Source organism: Hippocampus zosterae, chromosome 16, assembly GCF_025434085.1.
Source record: "Hippocampus zosterae strain Florida chromosome 16, ASM2543408v3, whole genome shotgun sequence".
Taxonomy (NCBI): domain Eukaryota; kingdom Metazoa; phylum Chordata; class Actinopteri; order Syngnathiformes; family Syngnathidae; genus Hippocampus; species Hippocampus zosterae.
This window is the reverse complement of record NC_067466.1, coordinates 17,691,802-17,711,190: the sequence shown is the minus strand read 5'-3', so window position 1 is coordinate 17,711,190 and position 19,389 is coordinate 17,691,802. Positions and strand designations below refer to the sequence as shown.

The 19,389-nt window shown below is 45.4% G+C and overlaps 4 protein-coding genes across 4 annotated transcripts; 3 read left to right on the top strand and 1 right to left on the bottom strand.

The window, feature by feature from the left end:
• Window positions 1-718: 718 nt before the first annotated feature.
• Window positions 719-7,446, top strand: aldocb (aldolase C, fructose-bisphosphate, b). The gene is made up of 9 exons (XM_052048091.1): window positions 719-885; window positions 4,356-4,472; window positions 5,074-5,285; window positions 5,668-5,722; window positions 5,807-5,967; window positions 6,237-6,320; window positions 6,509-6,683; window positions 6,777-6,976; window positions 7,145-7,446. The coding sequence occupies exons 2-9, from the start codon at window positions 4,361-4,363 to the stop codon at window positions 7,235-7,237; spliced, it is 1,092 nt and encodes a 363-aa protein (XP_051904051.1). The 5' UTR covers window positions 719-885; window positions 4,356-4,360; the 3' UTR covers window positions 7,238-7,446.
• A 908-nt stretch (window positions 7,447-8,354) lies between these two features.
• Window positions 8,355-13,045, top strand: pigs (phosphatidylinositol glycan anchor biosynthesis, class S). The gene is made up of 12 exons (XM_052047192.1): window positions 8,355-8,429; window positions 8,926-9,065; window positions 9,169-9,280; window positions 9,540-9,629; window positions 9,730-9,821; window positions 9,895-10,135; window positions 10,275-10,417; window positions 10,600-10,714; window positions 10,818-10,963; window positions 11,457-11,554; window positions 11,633-11,843; window positions 12,509-13,045. Exons 1-12 carry the CDS (start codon window positions 8,411-8,413, stop codon window positions 12,785-12,787), a joined length of 1,686 nt encoding a protein of 561 aa, XP_051903152.1. The 5' UTR covers window positions 8,355-8,410; the 3' UTR covers window positions 12,788-13,045.
• Window positions 13,046-13,437: 392 nt separating this feature from the next.
• tlcd5b (TLC domain containing 5b) lies at window positions 13,438-14,958 on the bottom strand. Its single transcript, XM_052047687.1, has 3 exons — window positions 14,836-14,958; window positions 14,344-14,558; window positions 13,438-13,976 (listed from the first exon to the last, which is right to left on the bottom strand). The coding sequence occupies exons 2-3, from the start codon at window positions 14,549-14,551 to the stop codon at window positions 13,438-13,440; spliced, it is 747 nt and encodes a 248-aa protein (XP_051903647.1). The 5' UTR covers window positions 14,552-14,558; window positions 14,836-14,958.
• A 555-nt stretch (window positions 14,959-15,513) lies between these two features.
• Window positions 15,514-19,360, top strand: rcc1l (RCC1 like). Its single transcript, XM_052047201.1, has 11 exons — window positions 15,514-15,668; window positions 15,972-16,265; window positions 16,334-16,463; window positions 16,911-17,039; window positions 17,226-17,292; window positions 17,363-17,499; window positions 17,577-17,758; window positions 17,868-17,955; window positions 18,171-18,344; window positions 18,438-18,523; window positions 18,862-19,360. The coding sequence occupies exons 2-11, from the start codon at window positions 15,981-15,983 to the stop codon at window positions 18,937-18,939; spliced, it is 1,356 nt and encodes a 451-aa protein (XP_051903161.1). The 5' UTR covers window positions 15,514-15,668; window positions 15,972-15,980; the 3' UTR covers window positions 18,940-19,360.
• The last annotated feature ends 29 nt before the right edge of the window (window positions 19,361-19,389 follow it).

The following is a 19,389-nucleotide window of genomic DNA, read 5'->3' as shown; positions in this document are numbered from 1 at the left end:
GAAACGCCTGATTGGAGCACATTTCAACATGCGGGTTGACACACGAGTCGTTGCCCAACGCAGTCACTCTGATGACATGTGGGCGGAGAGATTAGATTCAACCCTGCACGTTGACATCCAGTGCAAACGCTCTGTCTCTGGAATACAAAATATTTTTTTTCACAACATCATCTCTCAAATCACTTCACATATCGTTGTGAAAATTTATAGAAAAAAAAGGGACAAAATCACCTACCAAACTAGTCGAGTTGCCTTTCTTCAAATGAATGAAAGCAGAGCTAAAGTGTCTGTTATAGTTGGTATTTAGCCATTGAAGCTAACACAAAAGGCATATATCACTCGTGAAAATGAGAGAAAAAAAAGATGACTGTTTTTTTTAAGGCTGTGTCATGGTAAATTTATTTGGGCAGTCTCGTGAGCCAAAACATTAGGAACGGCTATGCCTGTGACGCAATGCAGTTGTTCGCCACAATAAAACAATCAATCCAATACACGTACTCAGAATCAATAAAACCGCCGTACCGTATGTACATATTTTATTTGTATAAAACTACTCAATGTGCCGGTATTTATTAAATTGCCCCGGTGTTAAATTGACCGTAGTTTTGACTACATTTTGAAAAGGTCTCATAGCGCATAGCTTCCTGAAGAAGTCAACTTCCCCACCCACCCCATGATAGACGATGCTCAGCTGCTCATGCGCACTAGCTACCTTCCTGCCTCCGTTATGACGCAATGCACTCTCCGCCCCGCCCCTTGCCCAGCTTCCCGAGGATTTTGTAAAGCGTCACGTCGCTCTGCAGTTCAGTCGGTTTCTGCACGGAAGCTCGGCATCCTCCACCGCCGACCTCTTCTCTTAACTTCGCACGTCCTCCCACAAGCCAGGTAAAGGAGACGACATATTTATCTGACCGCAGCGTTGAAGCGCCATTTTGTTCCCCTCCATCGTGATGCTGCACCTTCATCTTACCTAGCTTAGCTTTTCTACTGCGAATCCTCTAGCGACAACCCTCACAAAAATGTCTCTGTATGTCAATACGATTCAATATCTGTTGACGAAGCGTTTGGTGTGTGCGCACCATCGCACTAGGGCGAAAACGAGATGACCTTCAAGGATGACGAGGCAGCCTGTTGCGTCGTCGTAAATAAGGTGCGCGTGCTCGCTCGTGTTGGTCCAGCTCTGTTAGTGCTCGTGTGTGTCCGCGCGTGCACGTTCGATGTACACGTGCGCGTGAGCGTGTAGCTGTTCCCGAGCACGTAGACATCCTTGGTGGAATGGGGGCGGGGCCAACTGCACATCCTGTACTTTCCCACACTGCACAACGAATACAAAAGCTATTAATTTAACTGTTAAGAATTGGTTATGCGATAAATAATCGCATAAAAGATCAATTGTAATTATAGATGGCGTTTTAATGAATGAATAAAATTCGATTCCCCCTATTTCAACAAATTTGAGTCATTGTCATGCATTTCCTCGTTAATTTAACTCTTCTTGAAAGAGTTGGACGTTTATTTTGCAAATATTATAATTATATATTGGTTTCTTGGTTTGACTGCATTTCGTTTCTGTGACTTTTCTTCATCTTGATAAAATATAACAGTCTGCATTCTGATAATGCTATTAATGTTTGTCCCAAAATGGATCTGGTAACATTGTGGCTTTGAATCTCTTTAAAAATGGCAGCTTATTATCTGGTGATATTTAGACTTTATTTCTCGATGAATTATTCTAATCAGTGTGAACTAAAGATTTTCTTAAAGGGGGAAAATTCCTGAATGACACAAAACCTGAAGTGATTTACATTCTTTCTAAATCAGGGTAAAAACAAAAAACGTAATTACTGGATACTGTGTGACAATAAATTTAGAAAAGTTGTCCGAGCCCACTCTGAGCTGTATAAAAGGGGCTATTAAATCACCTGCCCCTTCCGGATGATTACAGAGACAATATGGCGACATAGGCGGCCATTTTGAAAGATCCGCTCACAAGTCATTGCTTCAGAATTAAATATGTGTGAGAGAGAGAGACACTTTGCCTCCCAAAACAAGCCCCAATACACCATGTTCAATTTTATTTAGTCAGCAAACTGAATCAGAAGCGTCCCCACTGTTCTCGACAATGTATTGCACTCCATTTTGCCCTGTTTTGCTACAAAACACATTGGATTGGATAAACAATGACTCAGTGGTCACAAAATCGGTTCCTTCTGAAGAAATATCTCACAAGGTTGGTAGATCCACCATTTTGTTGGTTTAAGATATTGATTTTTCTGGACACTTTGAAGCAAATGATACATCTTAAAAGAAGGTGTGTGCGATTGTCGATCCTTGGCAGAATTTTTTTTCCGAGTTAATTTAAGCATTATTTCCTGTTAAGGTGATGTCTCAGTGTGGCGGGGGTGAGGAGGAGACCACTGTCGATGTCGCAGTGCAGAAATGGCGGCTAAGCGCTGTGCAACAGGCTGCGACCCCCCCTCCCCCCCACTCCTCTTGTGACGCTGCGGACGGCCCCGTGTCGTGTTGCTTGTTTATATCATGACATTGAAGGTCTTTTCCCTGAGAGCTCACACACTCTTGGAATTTACTGCATGTTTTCTCGTGGAAAATTGTACAAATATTTTAGAGGTCTCAAAGAAGTCACACATTGTTGTTTTCTTTTTTTTCCATGCGATGCCCTGAAAGCTTTCCCAGTAGTGACCCCTTAAAAGTAAAAAAAATATATAAAACAAATTAAAAATTAGCCCCTGACACTAGTTTCACCTTTGCACACCGATCATCACCAGACATCTGACAAAATCTCGAGGAACCATGCCCGTCAACGAACAATAAGTCGTCAAACGCCGCAATCACGGTTTGGAAATTGCAAAAGATTTTCGCATCCCTTTTGAGCTCATACACGACTCCGTGCTTGCCAAAAGATAGCCGCTATTTGCTTAGCGTGCGCTTCCTCTGGGCGAACGCCGTCTTTTGTTCACCTTTTATCGAGTGTAAACACGCTGCTGCGACCTCTTCGCGTTCACCTGCATGTGTTGTTAGCTCACAACGCTAACCTAAGACGAGGATTAGCACGCAGGCCCCGTTGGCCGGCCTCCATGCCCGACTCATTTTGTCAACCCGTCGGCGCACACGGTTCTTTTTGTGCTGCTCGGCTCATTGTTTTCACATGAATGCGCCCCTCTGTGTGGAACTCCATGTGGAAGTTGACTGGACTGGAAAATAGTCCAAATTCGTGCACAAGTGTTGTTAGCAGTCTGGACAGGGAAAAGGGAAGCCATCCACTGAATAACAAACGTAATCAAGTAAAGTAAAAGCCTTGCATAGGCACAATACTGTTTAAAAAAAAAACAACAACATTTTTACATTGAGACTGTGGATTATTTTGAGCTGTTCTATTTAATTCTATCATGCCTGTTGTAAAATGAGCGTGCACCCGCATGAATCGTGACGCACGCCTTTTCAAACGTGTAGCAGACGTTTTAGTGTGGTCCCCTGAATTAAGAGTTTAATTTCATCCGTGACCATGCCTTTTCCCTGTAACTCTCAAATTAGCTTTCTCCATTGAAACGAATGGAAATGCCATTAATCCGTTCCAGAAACACAAGCCCCGTCCCACAAATGGATAACTTGTTTTAAAAAAAACAAAAATATCACTCTACGTTGTAGCAATTTATAAATATATACAGGAATAACAAAATTGAAAAGTATTTAAAGAATGCAACCATTTTAGCTCATGATAGCAATAAGCTAGCACACTTTCGTCTAACACGGTTGTTTTCTTCAAATACTCCGCATGTAAATTTTTCTCTTGTGTTAATTTTTATGATAAACTTTAGCTAACAGTGACTACACTTTTGCACTTTTATTGTGAAGTTTGCTGCCTCCATCTTGGTTCCAAGTGCTTGGGTGTTATCGGCGACCTCCTTGACAATAAGCGGTGTGAAAGTGAAATGAAAGAGCAAATAAGAATGAATGAATGGAGTGAGGAGGGGTGGAAAAAAAACACACGGTCGGTCAGTTGGCGGCGTTGCTGCGGAGAGCTCGGCGAGCCCGGCGGCATCTCGTTACATAATGGCTCCGCCTCTGTCTGCTTGTGCAGCGGAGCGCTTATGTAATCAATTATTTACAGCGGCGAGAGGCGAGCGATGACGGGATGGAAAGCCTGCTCGCCGGCACGTCCCGACTGCTCGCTGGCTCCAATCAGACGCCGTGTCAAAAGCGGCCCTTTTGGGGGGAACGCTCAGTTCGGTTCGAGCACCTGCCGCCGCGGCGGCCATATTGGATTGGTGAGATAAAGCTGTTGAGGATCAAGCCCTTGACCTTCTCCCTGCATCCTCTGTGTGTTTGTTTATCAGCCACCATGACTCACCAGTTCCCCGCGCTGACTCCTGCCCAGAAGAAGGAGCTGCAGGACATCGCCCTGAGGATCGTGGCCCCCGGCAAGGGCATCCTGGCTGCCGATGAGTCCACCGGTATGCTTAGCTTGTTATGGTTTTAAAACTTTAGCGTCGTTGCTAGTCCCGCATCAAGTTTTGCGATTTCATGGCCATTAAAAAGCAAGCGGAACGGAAAATGTCACAATGTGGAACTTCACATTCATTCCCTTTTTGAATTCATAATCATGCTAATTGGTACTGCGTTACAATCTTCATACATACTCTTTTTAAACATTCTCCGTTGATCACAATTTGACACAGTCATACTTTTTGAACCACCCTGCTGCTGTCAAACGAACAAAGCAATAAAGAATTAAACGCCAAACGTATCAATTCGGCCAACAAACAACAAACGGCTAGCTTGATGCTAACATATGAGGCGAAATCCCATAGACGGGCTATGGGGAACTAGCGTAGATAGTTAGGGTAGTTGTAAACTATGGACAGCATGTGGAGGACACGCAGGGGCATCATGTAGTACGACACTGAAGGCACCTAAACATAAAACGTAGCATGCGCTGGCAATAAAGTGTTAGCACGGCTGGTTAAAAAGGCGATAAACGGTGTCCAAGCGCCGCGAGGGCGCTCGCTCAGTAGACACCGGTGTGTGTGTGTGTGTTGTGTGTGTCGCTTCCAGGCAGCATGGCGAAGCGCTTCACTCCCATCGGCGTGGACAACACGGAGGAGAACCGCCGGCGTTACCGCCAGCTGCTGTTCACGGCCGACGAGCGCATCGACAGCTACATCGGCGGCGTCATCTTCTTCCACGAGACGCTCTACCAGAGCACCGACGACGGCACGCCCTTCTCCAAGCTCATCAAGGACCGCGGCATCGTCGTCGGCATCAAGGTGCGCACGCTCAGAATGGCCGCCGGCGCTATTTTTGACCCATTTTGTCTTTCCGTGGGGTCGACTCTTGAAGGGGGAAACGCACACTCGGCATGTTTAGGGACACGTGTTGTGTCAACATGAAGTCTGGTTTCAAGAGGATTTGGCCCCTGTGATCTTTGTTGCGGTGTTTATTTGCCTAAAAATGGTTCATTCAAATTTAGTCTGTGAATTAAAAAAAGAATGGATTTGTTGTAGATAATAATGAAAAATTACAAGGATATTTCATTTTTTTATTTGAAAACCCACATTCGAGCAAATAAAATGTGAAAGTGTGTAAAATGGTGAATTTTATTCACGTAAATGAAAATGATATTTTTTGTTGTTGTTGTTTGTTTTGCAGGTGGACAAAGGCGTTGTTCCCCTGGCCGGAACCAATGGCGAGACCACCACTCAAGGTTGGGCCGGCGACTCTGCGGCGCGTCACATCCGCCGTCTTCGCTTCTCTGACTTGGCGAGTCGAATCTTTTCTGGTGTCACAGGTCTGGACGGGCTGTCGGAGCGCTGCGCCCAGTACAAGAAGGACGGCGCGGACTTTGCCAAGTGGCGCTGCGTGCTGAAGATCAGTGAGACCACGCCCTCCGAGCTGGCCATCTTTGAGAACGCCAACGTGCTAGCGCGCTATGCTAGCATTTGCCAGCAGGTTGGTGTTTATTATTATTATGATTTTTTGTTGTGTGTAAATTTTGCTTATTTAATTTTTTTGTGAGTGTGAGCGGGCTGGAATTTGTGTTTTTGTGAGTGCAACAATTGCTTTCCGACTCTAGTTTAGAACGTCAGATTCGGATTGGCGCTCGCTTACAGTCGGCTAGTTTCACGCCGCCTCTGCTGCCAGTCGTTCTGATAACGCTGTCGGATTGTTTTGCCAACGAGACTTTTCACATTGGCAATCTCCAATCACTTTAATTGCAGAACGGCATCGTTCCTATTGTGGAGCCAGAGATCCTCCCCGATGGAGACCACGACCTGAAGCGCTGTCAGTACGTCACCGAGAAGGTAATCCGGGCCAAAGAAATTTCCCAATTTGAATCGGAAAATCAATTTTGATGAAGAAAAAAAAAATGTGAGCGCATCCGATGGAATCGTATATCTCACCCCGTATCTCGAGACGCATTGTCTTTTATTGGCGAGATGCGCACCCCCAACAAATCTGAGCATGACCACACGCGCTCGACCACCCGCAGGTCCTCGCCGCCGTGTACAAGGCTCTGTCGGACCACCACGTTTACCTGGAGGGCACGCTGCTCAAGCCCAACATGGTCACTGCCGGACACGCCTGCCCCAGCAAGTACAGCGGCGAAGAGATCGCCATGGCAACCGTCACTGCCCTGCGGCGCACCGTGCCACCCGCCGTCACCGGTGAGGACGCGGCGGACGTTTGCCGGCGTGGAGGTCTTGCCGCTCACGATTTGTCGCCTGTGCTTTTTTTATTATTTTTTTTTTTTTTTTTAGGCGTCACCTTCCTGTCGGGCGGCCAGTCCGAGGAGGAGGCCAGCGTCAACCTCAACGCCATCAATACCTGCCCCCTGGCCAAGCCCTGGGCGCTCACCTTCTCCTACGGCCGCGCCCTGCAGGCCTCGGCCCTGCAGGCATGGAAAGGGCAACTCAGCAACGAGAAGGCCGCCACCGAGGAATTCATCAAGCGTGCTGAGGTGTGGATGACGTTTTCACAAAAAAAAAAAAACTTGAGCTGTGTAAATGAAATGAAACTCCCCCAAGGGTGTTTCCAGGCCAGCCGAAGCCACCGATCCAAACACTGGCTATTCAAGTTGGGACTTCTTATGAAATCTTTTGACGCGTGTCATTTCTTTGTTTTTCAGGCAAACGGCTTGGCCGCCCTCGGCAAGTACGAGTCCTCCGGCAGCGGCGGCGCAGCGGGACAGTCCCTCTACGTGGCCAATCACGCCTACTAAAAAGGAATCACGTGACCTAGTTAGACTTATATCTGCTCTGCTATTAAAACCTGAAACCCTTCCTCCCCACGCACTTCCTCCATTCACGCATCGCAGTGATTAAAACTTTAGGTGTTTAAAAGCAAAGGGGCACATTGAAAGGGAGCTGCTGTATTTTTATGATCGAATAAATCAAAACGGTTGAAAATATTTTGGGTGGAAAGGACCCCCCCACCCAAAAAAAACAACTAAAAAGAAATAGGCTTTTGTTTCCTTGTTTGGGATGCGTGTGAGACTCAACGAGGTGACATTGAGGAGGTCTGAAAAGACACAAGGGACTCCACTTACAAGCCGCCACTAACCAATCAACTTGTGTGTGTGTGCTTGTGTGTCCATGTTCGCTTTAAATTACACAGATTTAATGTATACGGTTGTGCGACGCTGTCAATATTGTGTGACATTCCTCTACCCCCCCCCAGTATTGGAAAGAGGTTCATTGTGATGATTTGCTTCTGGGGAGTCACTCACTGCTGTATTGGATCAACTGTGACGTTTGTGTTGTTAATAATGTTCTTGAAGCACTGGCTGTGTCAAATAGTGAAAACAAATAAACTATATTAAACAAAAAGTCGAGGTATGTCTCCGTGTATTCTTCTTGTCGTCTTCATTATACTTTTTTTTTTTACACGTTGCTGCAACTTCGTACGGTAGAAGGCAAGTTATTCAACTAAGCAATCGTTTAATTTTTGAGTGTCCTGTTTTGTAAGTGAAATGAGTGGACCTATTACTTCAGAATGTAGGTGGTGTATAAAAATGGTGTCAATGCATTGCATTGGAATGCAAAGTAGTATTTTTAAGAACCATAAAACAGCTGAAAATGCCAGTAAAACCAATAATTATTTTAAAAAATACAAAACGTTTTTGTTCATTTGTGCTCAAGTAAAATGTGTAGCAGTCGTAGTAATTTAAATGATTAAAGCCGCTGTCTTACATGACGGTAAAATTTTAAATATTTATTTTAGATTTCAAAAAAATATATAGTATGTATATATACAGTATGTATATATAAAATATGCCTTCAAGAAACGGGCAGTCTTTGGCCGTAAAGTGTCGTGTGCTGTCGTCAATCCCCTTTGTTGAGTGACGTCTCAAAATTGATCACGTGATGCGTGACGTTTATTCCCTTACAAAGCAATGGCTACCGCGGAAGTGGGTGAGTACTTGCAGAGTAGTGCTCGATTTTCCCTTTCCATTTAAGATTAAGATATCCTTTATTTGTCCCGCAATGGGGAAATTACAATCAGAATTCAGAAAGGAAAACGCTGGGTAGGGAGAGGGAAAAAAACTTTCTGTTGATGACTTTAACTACCTGTGTTGGTCGCGTCCTAATGAAATCTTTGCTTGGCTGCTGTTAGCCCAGCAGGGAAGGGAAATGTATGAAACTAAAAGCTGTCTTTTTTTCTAATGTCACATGCTACAATTAATAACTTGCTCGAGGTAGGACTGGGTAACATGGCTTTAAAATCAAACCTGCGGTTGTTTTCATATAAATCCCATTCCGACTTCTAACAGATGATTTCCCTTTCAATAAACTATCAAGTAATTGACAATTTCATTGTTGAAAAGAAGCTTTATTCCCTGTGTTCTCCCTATATGCGATTTTCTTTAAATTAAAAACGTAGTCATAAAACGACATTTTCATTTTTCAGAGAGGAGGCGCGCACGGCTCGCCACCCTGTCAATCGCGGCCGTTGTCATCCTCGTGGGGATCCCCCTGTGGTGGCGGACCACCACCACGTACCGCGCCTGGTTGCCCGTGACTCAGATTCAAGAGCTGGCTAAACTGCAGGTCATCATTTGTGGTCCACCTGCGCCTCTTCCTCTGCCTCGTTTCCGCCTTTCAAAACGTGCCTCCTCCTCCTCCTCCTCCTTCTCCTTGGATGCTGTCGCAGCTTCTTCTGAGTGCTGACGTGGAGGTGGTGTTTGCACGCGGGACCCTGACACCGGAGCAGCAGAAGAAGATCCCCGTGACACGCACGCAGGATGAGGACCACGACATTAACAGTAAGTAGATTTGCTATTGTTTTTACTGCTTGGTGCTTTCTACCGCCTTATTACTTATTACTTGTTACTGATTCGTCTTACTGTTTATTGTATATGTTAAATCGCTCCATGTACAGCACTTTGTATGCAGCGATGGCTGTTTGAAAGTGCTCTATAAATACTGTTGACTTGACTTGACTTGACTAAATTTCTGCTCGATCAAATTCCAAACTTAAAAGTGTCGGCAAAGTGTTGTTTCATTTTTGTCATTCTATTCCAGGAGAGACTTCTTTAACTTACAGATATGAGACACGTTATCGCACAGCGACAATCATGGAGGAGGACGCCTTGAGCCAGCCAAGTGCTGTGGGTCAGTCTCACAGTTTACTCGCCTCACTCGCTTGCGTCGGGTGCTCTTTGGATTCTAACGTTGTATCGTCCGATCCTTTTGCGTCTCCTCTCACTTGTAGCAACCGATCTTTCCCTGCATACGCTCAGCGAGAGTCCGTGCGGCTCGTTGGTGGTCTACGTCATCCCAGAATCGTCTTCGTTCCTGCCTCAGGTTCAAACTTGCGCAACAAGTACGACATTTTCGCGAAGAAAATAATCAAATCAATCGCCATGCCGCGAAACAGGACGTGGACGTGTACGTGGGCCAGCGGCGGACGGCCTTGCTGCGCGTGGCCGCTGAGACGAAGGCGGCCAAGACGCTGGACCAAGTGCTGGCCGCCGTCGAGCCGCGGGTGAAGGAGGTGCTGCAGGTGATGTCGTTCAGCCACCGCGACATCACGGCCGCCCTCGGCGACAGAGTGCGACTGAGCCCCGGAAGCCCGCAAAGCAAAGCTGACAGCATGAGGGCCTTCAAGTCCAGTCCGGGTTAGGAGCTCCGCCCCCTTGATACGCACCACGCATATAATTAAAAAGAAAAAAACACACACATTGACTGAATTCCTGGGTCATGTGATGTTTGCCATCACGTTGTTGCTCGCTAAACGCTTTGCCACCTGTTTTGTAGGTTACGAGATCACCTTCAGCCTGCTGAATCCCGACCCCAAGTTGCACCGACTGCATTGGGACATAGAGGGCGCTGTGCGCACCTACGTCCAACCGCTGCTCTCCAAGCTAAGCGCCGTGGCCAACTTTAGCGTCGACTCGCAGGTGGCCGACTGATACAAATATTTGGCAGAATCGAGGATCACTTGTTTTTCAAACAAAATTTCACGAATTGAATGTTTGTGTTTAAAATTTAGCATTGTATGTAAGAATCAAAACACTTGTCAATGGACCGCAATCATATATTTCTGGTTGTCACTTTTGTAACGCGCCGGGTGTTCCGGCAGATGCTGCACTACACCATGCTGGGCGTCAACGCCCAATTTGACGCCAGCCACGACGCATACACGCTAAGCGTCGAGAGCCTCGCGCACGTCATCAACCCCGTGGAGGCTCGACTGGGTAACTCGGCGACCGCTCACTTGCCAGGCTTCCATTTTTTTCCTTCCGAGTGCGTCAAAATGACCGTTGCGGTTCCTTGTGTTGATTTTCTTCTGCGGCCAAGGCTCCAACGCCGCCTCGTCCAACGCGCTGCTCAACTTCCTGCTGTACGTACCCGACCCCCAACATTCGCCGCTCCGCATCCTCGATCACCAGAAGCGACAGGTCGCCACCAATGCCTTTCACTCGCCGCGATGGGGCGGAATCATGGTGAGGGATGACTTGCGGTGGCGACGTTGACAGCTGGCAGGGACCTTCTAGAAATATGAACCCACTCCACTCTATGCATTTTCTTTTGTGGAATTTTGGACTTTTCACCTCAAGTAATTTTTTAGTTTGAAAATTTTCAACTTGCCTGCATCTAAAAAGTTCAAGTTATACTTGTAATTTTGTGCAAAATATGTGTTTTATGTGAAAGTCACACATTTGTTTTTTTTACTCAGCTATACAACTTTTTTTCCCTCAGAATTTTACCGTTTTTTTTTTCAAAAACTATTTTAAAAAAAATATACAAAATAAAAAAAAAAAATTCTGTTTTTGCTAAAAACAAAAAAATATGTTTTTTGAGAAATACTCGACTTTTTTCATCTATATTTTGAAAGTATGCAAACTTTGAAAACAGACTTTTTTTTTCCTCCTGTATGTCAAACTTTGTCACTCCACAATGTCGCGTGCGGTGATTCATATCGGTCTGTTTTCAAAGGTGTACAACGTGAACGGCTTCTATGAAGCGAATGGAGAGGCTGTCGACGTCAACATCAACATGGCCGACGTGATGGGCGTCTTCCTCGCGCAGCTACGGTACCATCTCGCATCGTAAAAAGAATGACTTTTGTGTTTTTCTGTAACATCATTCGATAAATCTCCTCCCCCAAACAGTCTGTTGCTGGGCGTGCATCCCTCGGCGCCTCGAGCCGGATTTTTGGTAGCGCCGCCCGACAGCTCGGGCCTGTCGGACTGGGAGCTGGACCGCCTCATGTGGAGTCGCAGCGTGGAGAATGTTGCCACGGCGACCACCACCATCACGTCCCTGGCACAGCTGCTGGACCAGATCGACAACATCGTCATCAACGACAACATCGCACAGCAGGTCGGAGTCTAGCGCGTTGGTCGTATATTCGAATTTTCGAGAGGAAAGCCCCTTTTCAGAGAAAAAAAATGTTGCCCAAAAAAAAAAGTCCACAAAAAAGGGGAAGAAAGGAGAAAGATGTCACTATTTTTTTTGAGCTGGTATTTTGGAGGGAAATAAATTAAGATTTTTTTTTTTAAGAAAAACTTTTGAGACAAATTTGGGGTCTTTTTGATTTAAAAAAAAAAAAGCTAAAATGTATATATATTTTGCAAAAAGTTAAATATTTAGGAGAAAAAGTTAGGTTATTTTTCTGAAAAATATCATTTTAAATGTAAAAAAATGCATTTTTAGAGAGATTGTTTTACATTGACAGCTACTTAAAGTAAATAATAGCCAACTTTTTCCCTCAAGTCCTAATAGTAGCAAAAAGGTAAATATTTTCTCAAAGTTTTATATTTTTGAGAGTTTTTTTTTCAATTTTCTTGAATCTAAAAAAAATGTTTTTTAACTTAGTAAATATGACTGTTGACTGTATAAAGTTTTTCTAAAAAACACAAAATTACTCACATAAGACTCCAATATTTTCCCCAGCATATCTGGATTTTTTTTTTCTTCCACCAAATTTTCGAGAGGAACAAAAAAAAAGAAAAGAATCCAACTTTCTTGGTCTGTGTTTGGCGCAGGTGTCGAGCGCGATGGCGTCGCTGCAGCTGGCGATGGCCGAGCTGGAGTCGGGCAACCTGGCCTTCGCCCTGCAGTACAGCAAAGAGGCCATCCTGGCGTCTGAGCGGGCCTTCTTCGACCCGTCGCTGCTGCACCTGCTCTACTTCCCCAACGACCAGAAGTTTGCCATCTACATCCCGCTCTTCGTGCCCATTTGCGTGCCCCTCGTGCTGGCGCTGCTACAAATGATGTCGGAGGTGCACCAGAGGCGCAGGGACAAGCAGGCCAAGAAGGACTAAAGCGGTGAGAATTGCTACCTTTTTAGTTGATCCTTCAACACCCCCCACCCCAAAAAAAAAGCAAAAATTGCTCTCTTTGTTCTGTAGATTTGGAGTAAAAAAAACAGGTACTGTACATACATTTTAATGGGCAACAAAATATTCTTATTTTCTGCATCAAGGATTTGAAGGGATTTTAAGGAATGTCCATTGCGACTGTTCAACACTACTACTGGACTACTAAATAATGTTTTGTATATTTGAACTTATTGAAAAAGTGAATTTTTTTTGGGTTACTTTTTCCCTTATTTTGTTTGTATTTATTTGATACAAAGTGACATGAGAGATGAGTTCAGTTCATCACAGTTGTGTCATCTTGCTCCATCGAAATGAATTGAAATGCCAATAAAGTGTTCTGTTGCACCCTAGCGGGGTGAAAAAAAGAAAACTAATCTAAAAAACAAAAACAAATGTTTGTAATGTGTTTTAATAAGAAATCTTGTGGACACTTTAGTTTGAAGTGGAAACCTTTTGAGAGAGAATTCAGCCCACATACCAAAAGGATTTGCTAAACGATACCATAAAAGGAACATGCCGTCTGCCATTTTTGTTTGAAGGAGCCATTTTATGGTCATTTTTCCGGCAAAAAAGCGAAAATCCTCATAACACCTTTATTTGTTCTTATTGTCGGAATGACATCTGTCCACCTCGGAATCTTTTCGCTTCTCCCGCCACTGTTTGTACCGCATCCGAGTTTTCTTGTATCCAAACCTGGCGATGTCCACCATGAAGACCCACGCCAGCCCGTACATAACTACGCCGCCCAGCTTCATCACCACAGTGGTCCTAGGCGAGGTCAGCTCGCAGTAGAACATGGCGGCGCCCACGCCCACCCGCACGGTGGCGAAGAGGAAGATGAAGAGCAGGTCGACGGCGTCGCCCAACAGGCTGTCGTAGCGGCCCAGCCGGCGCAGGAACCAGCGGGCCTGCAGCAGAGGGTTGGTGAGCTCGCTGCCGAAGATGACGGCGCACGTCTCGCACGCCGACACGCCCGTCAGCAGCGCCAGCAGGATGCCGACGATGCTGGCCGCGTGGTGGCCCAGCATGACTCCGCCTTCGCTGCCGAAGCGTACGCACCAAGCCATGTCGAACAGGAAGTAACCCAGGCAGACGCACAGCGCGGACGTCTGCAGAGCCGTGTTCTCACTGCCTGGGAATGACACATTTATCTGTAATAAAGACTCATAATTCAGCGAAATAAATTCAACTAACGCATCTCGGGCCGTGTAGTGGCACTTGAATTTCTGCCTAGCAACAAGTGGCCTCTTGAAAAACTTAATTCTACCCGGCAACAAGCGTCCATGCAAGGAAGACTAAATTCTGCCTGCCAACAAGTGACCATCCAATGAAAAATAGTCGACCCAGCAACAAGTGGTAGAACAAATGGCCTTTCAGATTTATTTGTGACTTCTACTTATTGATAAACTGAATACAAAAAAAATGCATTACTATGATTGTATGTGTGCGCAAATCTTCAGGCAATTGGTCCAAAAAAAAAAAGTCAAACCCGGACAGACCTGCGTGTGTGAGGGGCCAGGGTCCGTCCACAAAGACCACGTACGCCGTCAGCATCACGATGGCGACGCCGTGCGTCAGCGTGACGAGTCGACAGTTCCACTCGGTCCCGCGCTGAGGCGAGTTCCGGCACAGCAACGCGTAGAGACCCGACCAGCCCGCCAGGCTGCACAGAACCTCCAGCATCGCCGCCCCCGCCCCCGCCATCATCAACGCACTGGAATGGTCACGAATTTCACTCTTATCTTGCCTGGTTCATCGCAACATTATGGCAAAACCCCAAAAAGGGTCACACTCATAGTGTGCCACACAGGCTCCCTCTAGTGGTATCTGAAAGAATCACTGCCCAAGTACAGTTCAGTTGTATTTAGCTTGAAAGGTCTTGAGATAAATATTCCAACAGTTGATGGCACACAACGCACACGCCAGGGACTGACATGCAGTTGGATTTGTAACATCGAAGGTAATTATTGATCAACTTAAAAGGCTCTTACCATGACACCAACAGTTAGTTTCCATCATGGCATCAGAATGCTTGAAGATGATCATATTTCTGACAGCAAGGACCTCTGCACACCTACTCGCTCGCCTTTTTCCAAAGGTGATCCTCTTAAAAGATTACTGTCTCTGTCTGCTTGCCGACTCGCATGCTGCATGCAGCCCAGCTCGGATGAGATAACCCCCCACCCTTCAGATCTGACTACAGTACCTCCTAGCCCTTCCACCTGGGCCCCCTACTCTAATTTTTTTTAGATAACACCTAGACAAACAACAGTTCACAAATCAAACGTATGGACAATTTCGAGTGTTGCACTAATTAATGTTTTTGGAATGTTGGAGGAAACTGGAGTACCTGGAGAAAACCCACTGTACCGCCTATAATTTAATCATCCAAATTTAATACTTTTTCTCATTTTTACTATTATATAAATATTCCCCATTTTTATTTGACATATTTCAAAATTAAGAGTGTACATAGAGTGTATGTACAAAAAGGACATTTTTGAACTCAAATATTTAATTATGCTTTAATTTTTAATCATATTAATTATTGTGTACCAGCACTGAATTAAAAAAAATTGCAAATGTAGAATTTGTTGCATGAATTAACTGTGTAATTTCGTTGTTAAGCGGTAGGAGGTGCACAAGTGCGCCCCTTGTCTACCACGACTCAATGACACAGCAGACGAAGAAGAAGGTAGAGCGGAAGTAAAAACATTTTCTTTCCGCGTTGTAGATGCCGGTGCATAAACACACGAGAATGACACTTGGAACTTTTTATCTCTAAACGTTTTCCTTTCTCGCTGAAACACACGAACGGTGGAAGGTAAGTTTATTGCACTTCGTGTGCGAATATTTGTGTCAAAGAAACACGAGTATTACTCTGCTAGCATGCTAGCAGCACGACATTTAAAGTCCTTTAAGGTCTTTATGTTTGTATGAATGTGAGTTTATATTGTGTAGGTGATGTGTGACTCCGGGAGTATGTATACATGTTTTTGTTTTTTTTTTTTACTCAATGAGTATATTTTTTTAAAATCATGTCATTTTTAATGTATTTTTAAATGATTAAATTTAAATTAGGTCTCATTGCCTCTGACCATTGTTGTTGTTAATTGATGTGTTGCAGTTCAGCATTATGTCCCTTCCACGTGCTCGACGGCGCCTCCTCTCCGCACTCCAAGTCCCCTGTTGCGGCCACGCAGCGTTCAGCAGCGCCTCGAACCCTCGGGAGAAACCTGACGCCGACGGTCCGGTCTTCCAGTACGTTGGCCAGCACAGGAAGCCCAGGCACAAAGTGTTTGTGTGGGGCTTCAGCTTCACGGGAGCCCTGGGCATTCCCAGCTTTGTGATTCCCGACAGCGGGAGGAAAAAGCCACGCAAGTACCAGCTCACGCCTTACCGTCTGGAGACGGAAGACCAGGTAGGAGCACACTAAGGCGTCCCTACCACCAGCTGCAGTTGAGTAAACGATGACGTGATTTTTCTTAGATCTCCTCTGCCGCCTGCGGTTACGGCTTCACTCTCCTGGCGTCTTCCACCAAAGACGTCACCAAGCTGTGGGGCGCCGGCCTCAACAAGGACTCGCAGCTCGGCTTTCAGCGCACGCAGCGCAGCCGGCGTAAGATTAATGAATTAATATTCCTTGTAGTAGTTGTAGTATTAGCGCAGGTATTCATTCTGTATTCATTGTACAATAATTTCAATAACTTTCAGTAATGTAATATTTTTTTCTTAATTATGTATTTAAAATTGTAAAGATTTTATTTTTTCACATGATATCATTTGTTTTTTCAAATTATACACAAAATTCCGTTTTAAAATGATTTGTCACAATGATATATTTATTCTCACTTTTCATGTTCTTTTAAATAATTATTTCGATTTCTGATACGATGTTCAAAATCATCCTATTTATATTTGCTGTTTTATTTATTTTGGATTTGTATTATAATTTTGCTAGTTGGTGTGTTATTGATTCACTTGTTAATTCAATTGTTAAATTGGACTCGGAAGCCCTCATATTGCGCCGATGACTAACAGCGTCGTCCATTTTGTGTGTGCTCAGATCACAGTTACGATTACGTGTTGGAGCCGTCGCCCGTACAGCTGCCTCTGCGTGAACCGCAGAAAACGCGCGTGACGCAGGTGTCATGCGGGCGCGCGCACACGCTGGTGCTCACCGATCGCGAGGGAGGTCAGTCACAAACCCCGTCTGGGAGGTTGAATCTTTCTACGTATCATTTCAATGAATAGTGATGACATTTTAAATGGAGTGACTGTCCCGCTTGAATACTTTGTAGCACTGTTTTTTTTTTTTAATGATCTCTCATTGGGTTAATGTGTCCCCCATCGTCTTTCCTGTGACGTGCGTCCCGCTCAGTTTTCAGTATGGGCAACAACGCTTACGGCCAGTGTGGGCGACATATCGTGGAAGACGAAGCGTACGGGTGTGTAGCCGTTCCCGTCGCTAACGCTACGGCCGCGTTTCCAAGCTAACGTTCGGTCGTGCCTTGACAGCGCCAGTCACGTGATCCACAAAATGGAGGGCGTGGATGGCCGCGTGGTGCAAGTGGCGTGTGGACAGGACCACAGCCTCTTGCTGACGGAGGCGGGGCGGGTCTACGCCTGCGGGTGGGGAGCGGATGGACAGACGGGTCAGTTTGTCTAATATCGAGATATACAGTATATCTGATATCATATTGAGAACTCTCAAGATATTTGGTGCTTGCAGGTCTGGGGCACCACAAGGTGTGCCCCACCCCGACTGAGGTGCTGGGGGAGCTGTCGGGGGTGAAGGTGCAGCAGGTCAGCACGTACGCAGACTGCAGCCTGGCCGTGTCCGCCGACGGACAGCTGTACGGGTGGGGGAACTCTGAATACCTTCAACTGGCTTCCGTCACGGACACCACCCAGGTGAGCGTAAACCGGATTGTCGGGAATCTTTCTTATCGATTTAATTTTGAAATTAACGTTTGTGACTTGTTGCTAGGCAAAATGTGACGGTTGCGCCTTTGCTTTCTAGATCAACTCCCCTCGCCGGTTGCCCCTGCCAGGCTGCGGTCGGGTGGTGCAGGCTGCATGCGGGGGCACACAGGTGGCTGTCCTTAACGGTTAGTCCCGTCCAAACTAAAATATTTGAAGCAAAAAAAAAAAAGCGTCTTTTTTTTTTCCTCTCCCACACGCATCCTCTATTTCATCAATTGAATTCACTTCACCGCGTTTCAGTTCAGCATCTTCAGCATCCGCACACAATTTCTCCACCAATTGCATTTTGCCGTTTTTGCGTACCTTATTTGCCTTTTTTTTTTCGGTTTGTTTGTTTCAGAGCAAGGCGAAGTGTTTGTATGGGGCTACGGGATTCTGGGCAAAGGCCCCTCGCTATCAGAGTCCGGCTCCCCCGAGATGATCCCCCCGTCCCTGTTTGGACGCTCTGACTTCAACCCATCCGTCGTTGTCAGCAAGCTCCGATGCGGCCTCGGTCACTTTGCTGCTGTTACGGGTAAATTGTGGGCTTCCTGCGATGTGACGTCATAACTAGGGGGGGGGGGGCGGGGGGTGAAACGACTCACTTGATGTTTTTGGGTGATTGCAGATCGTGGCGAACTCTTCGTGTGGGGGAAGAACCTGCGAGGGTGTTTGGGTATCGGGAAGAGGGACGATCAGTTCTTCCCGTGGCGAGTAAGGGAGACGCCGGGGGACAGTGGGGGCACGAAGTTTACAATTAGTAAATACATAAATAATTTTAAATAATAAATATATAATAAATAATAAATAAAAATAAATAAATAATTAAAAAAATTGTGCAATGAATCAAATAATGATAATAATAAATGAAGAGATTAATTCACTATGCTCATTTTTCATGGATTCGTTCGTGACCTCTACATTTATACTTCGTAACCAATGTTTTATTTTAATAAAACATATCAAATGTATTTGGAAAAAAAACACACTAGAATGAAACCCCCCCCGCACAGAATAATGATGTTTCATGGAAGTGTCTGTGTTGTGTCCAGGTGACTGTTCCCGGTCAAGTGGTGGATGTAGCGTGTGGTGTCGACCACATGGTGGCGCTCGTCAAGTCCCTCCTCTGAGTTGGGATGCAAGAGCTCCGTCAAGCTAGCTGTGGGGTGGGCCGACCAAAATCCACTGAGGTGGGACTGGGGTTGGGGGGGACGGGTCTAAAAAGAACTCTTATGAACACTCGAAGACGTTTGGAAAGTAACCCCCCATTTTTTTTCTTTTTTTAAATAAATCATGTGAGACCCGATTAGGTTTGCCCTCATTCCTGATCTTTTTTTTCCCCTCAAACTTTGGTACTCTCATTTGTTGCTAGGCAGGATTTCTGGAGCACAGTACAACATTTAAATGATGCTCTCACTTGTTGCTCAGCAGAATTTCATGGCAAAATTTCTGCTCCGTGCGCTGATGTCTTTTTTTTGGTGGTGGGGGGCAAATTATGAAAGAAGAAAGGACAAAATAGTGATAAATTGGCTAAAAGTCAAAAATATTGAATGGTTAAAACATTGAATGATTAAAAACAA

Coding starts and splice junctions, on each gene's coding strand:
- aldocb (XM_052048091.1), top strand. CDS start 4,361: ATGACTCACCAGTTCCCCGCGCTGACTCCTGCCCAGAAGAAGGAGCTG. Junction 5,286..5,667: donor GCATCGTCGTCGGCATCAAG/GTGCGCACGCTC, acceptor TTTGTTTTGCAG/GTGGACAAAGGCGTTGTTCC. Junction 5,968..6,236: donor ATGCTAGCATTTGCCAGCAG/GTTGGTGTTTAT, acceptor CTTTAATTGCAG/AACGGCATCGTTCCTATTGT.
- pigs (XM_052047192.1), top strand. Junction 9,066..9,168: donor AAGAGCTGGCTAAACTGCAG/GTCATCATTTGT, acceptor ATGCTGTCGCAG/CTTCTTCTGAGTGCTGACGT. Junction 10,136..10,274: donor GGCCTTCAAGTCCAGTCCGG/GTTAGGAGCTCC, acceptor CCTGTTTTGTAG/GTTACGAGATCACCTTCAGC.
- tlcd5b (XM_052047687.1), bottom strand. CDS start 14,551: ATGATGGCGGGGGCGGGGGCGGCGATGCTGGAGGTTCTGTGCAGCCTG. Junction 13,977..14,343: donor CTGGCCCCTCACACACGCAG/GTCTGTCCGGGT, acceptor TGTCATTCCCAG/GCAGTGAGAACACGGCTCTG.
- rcc1l (XM_052047201.1), top strand. CDS start 15,981: ATGTCCCTTCCACGTGCTCGACGGCGCCTCCTCTCCGCACTCCAAGTC. Junction 17,956..18,170: donor ACAGGTGGCTGTCCTTAACG/GTTAGTCCCGTC, acceptor TGTTTGTTTCAG/AGCAAGGCGAAGTGTTTGTA. Junction 18,524..18,861: donor ATCAGTTCTTCCCGTGGCGA/GTAAGGGAGACG, acceptor TGTTGTGTCCAG/GTGACTGTTCCCGGTCAAGT.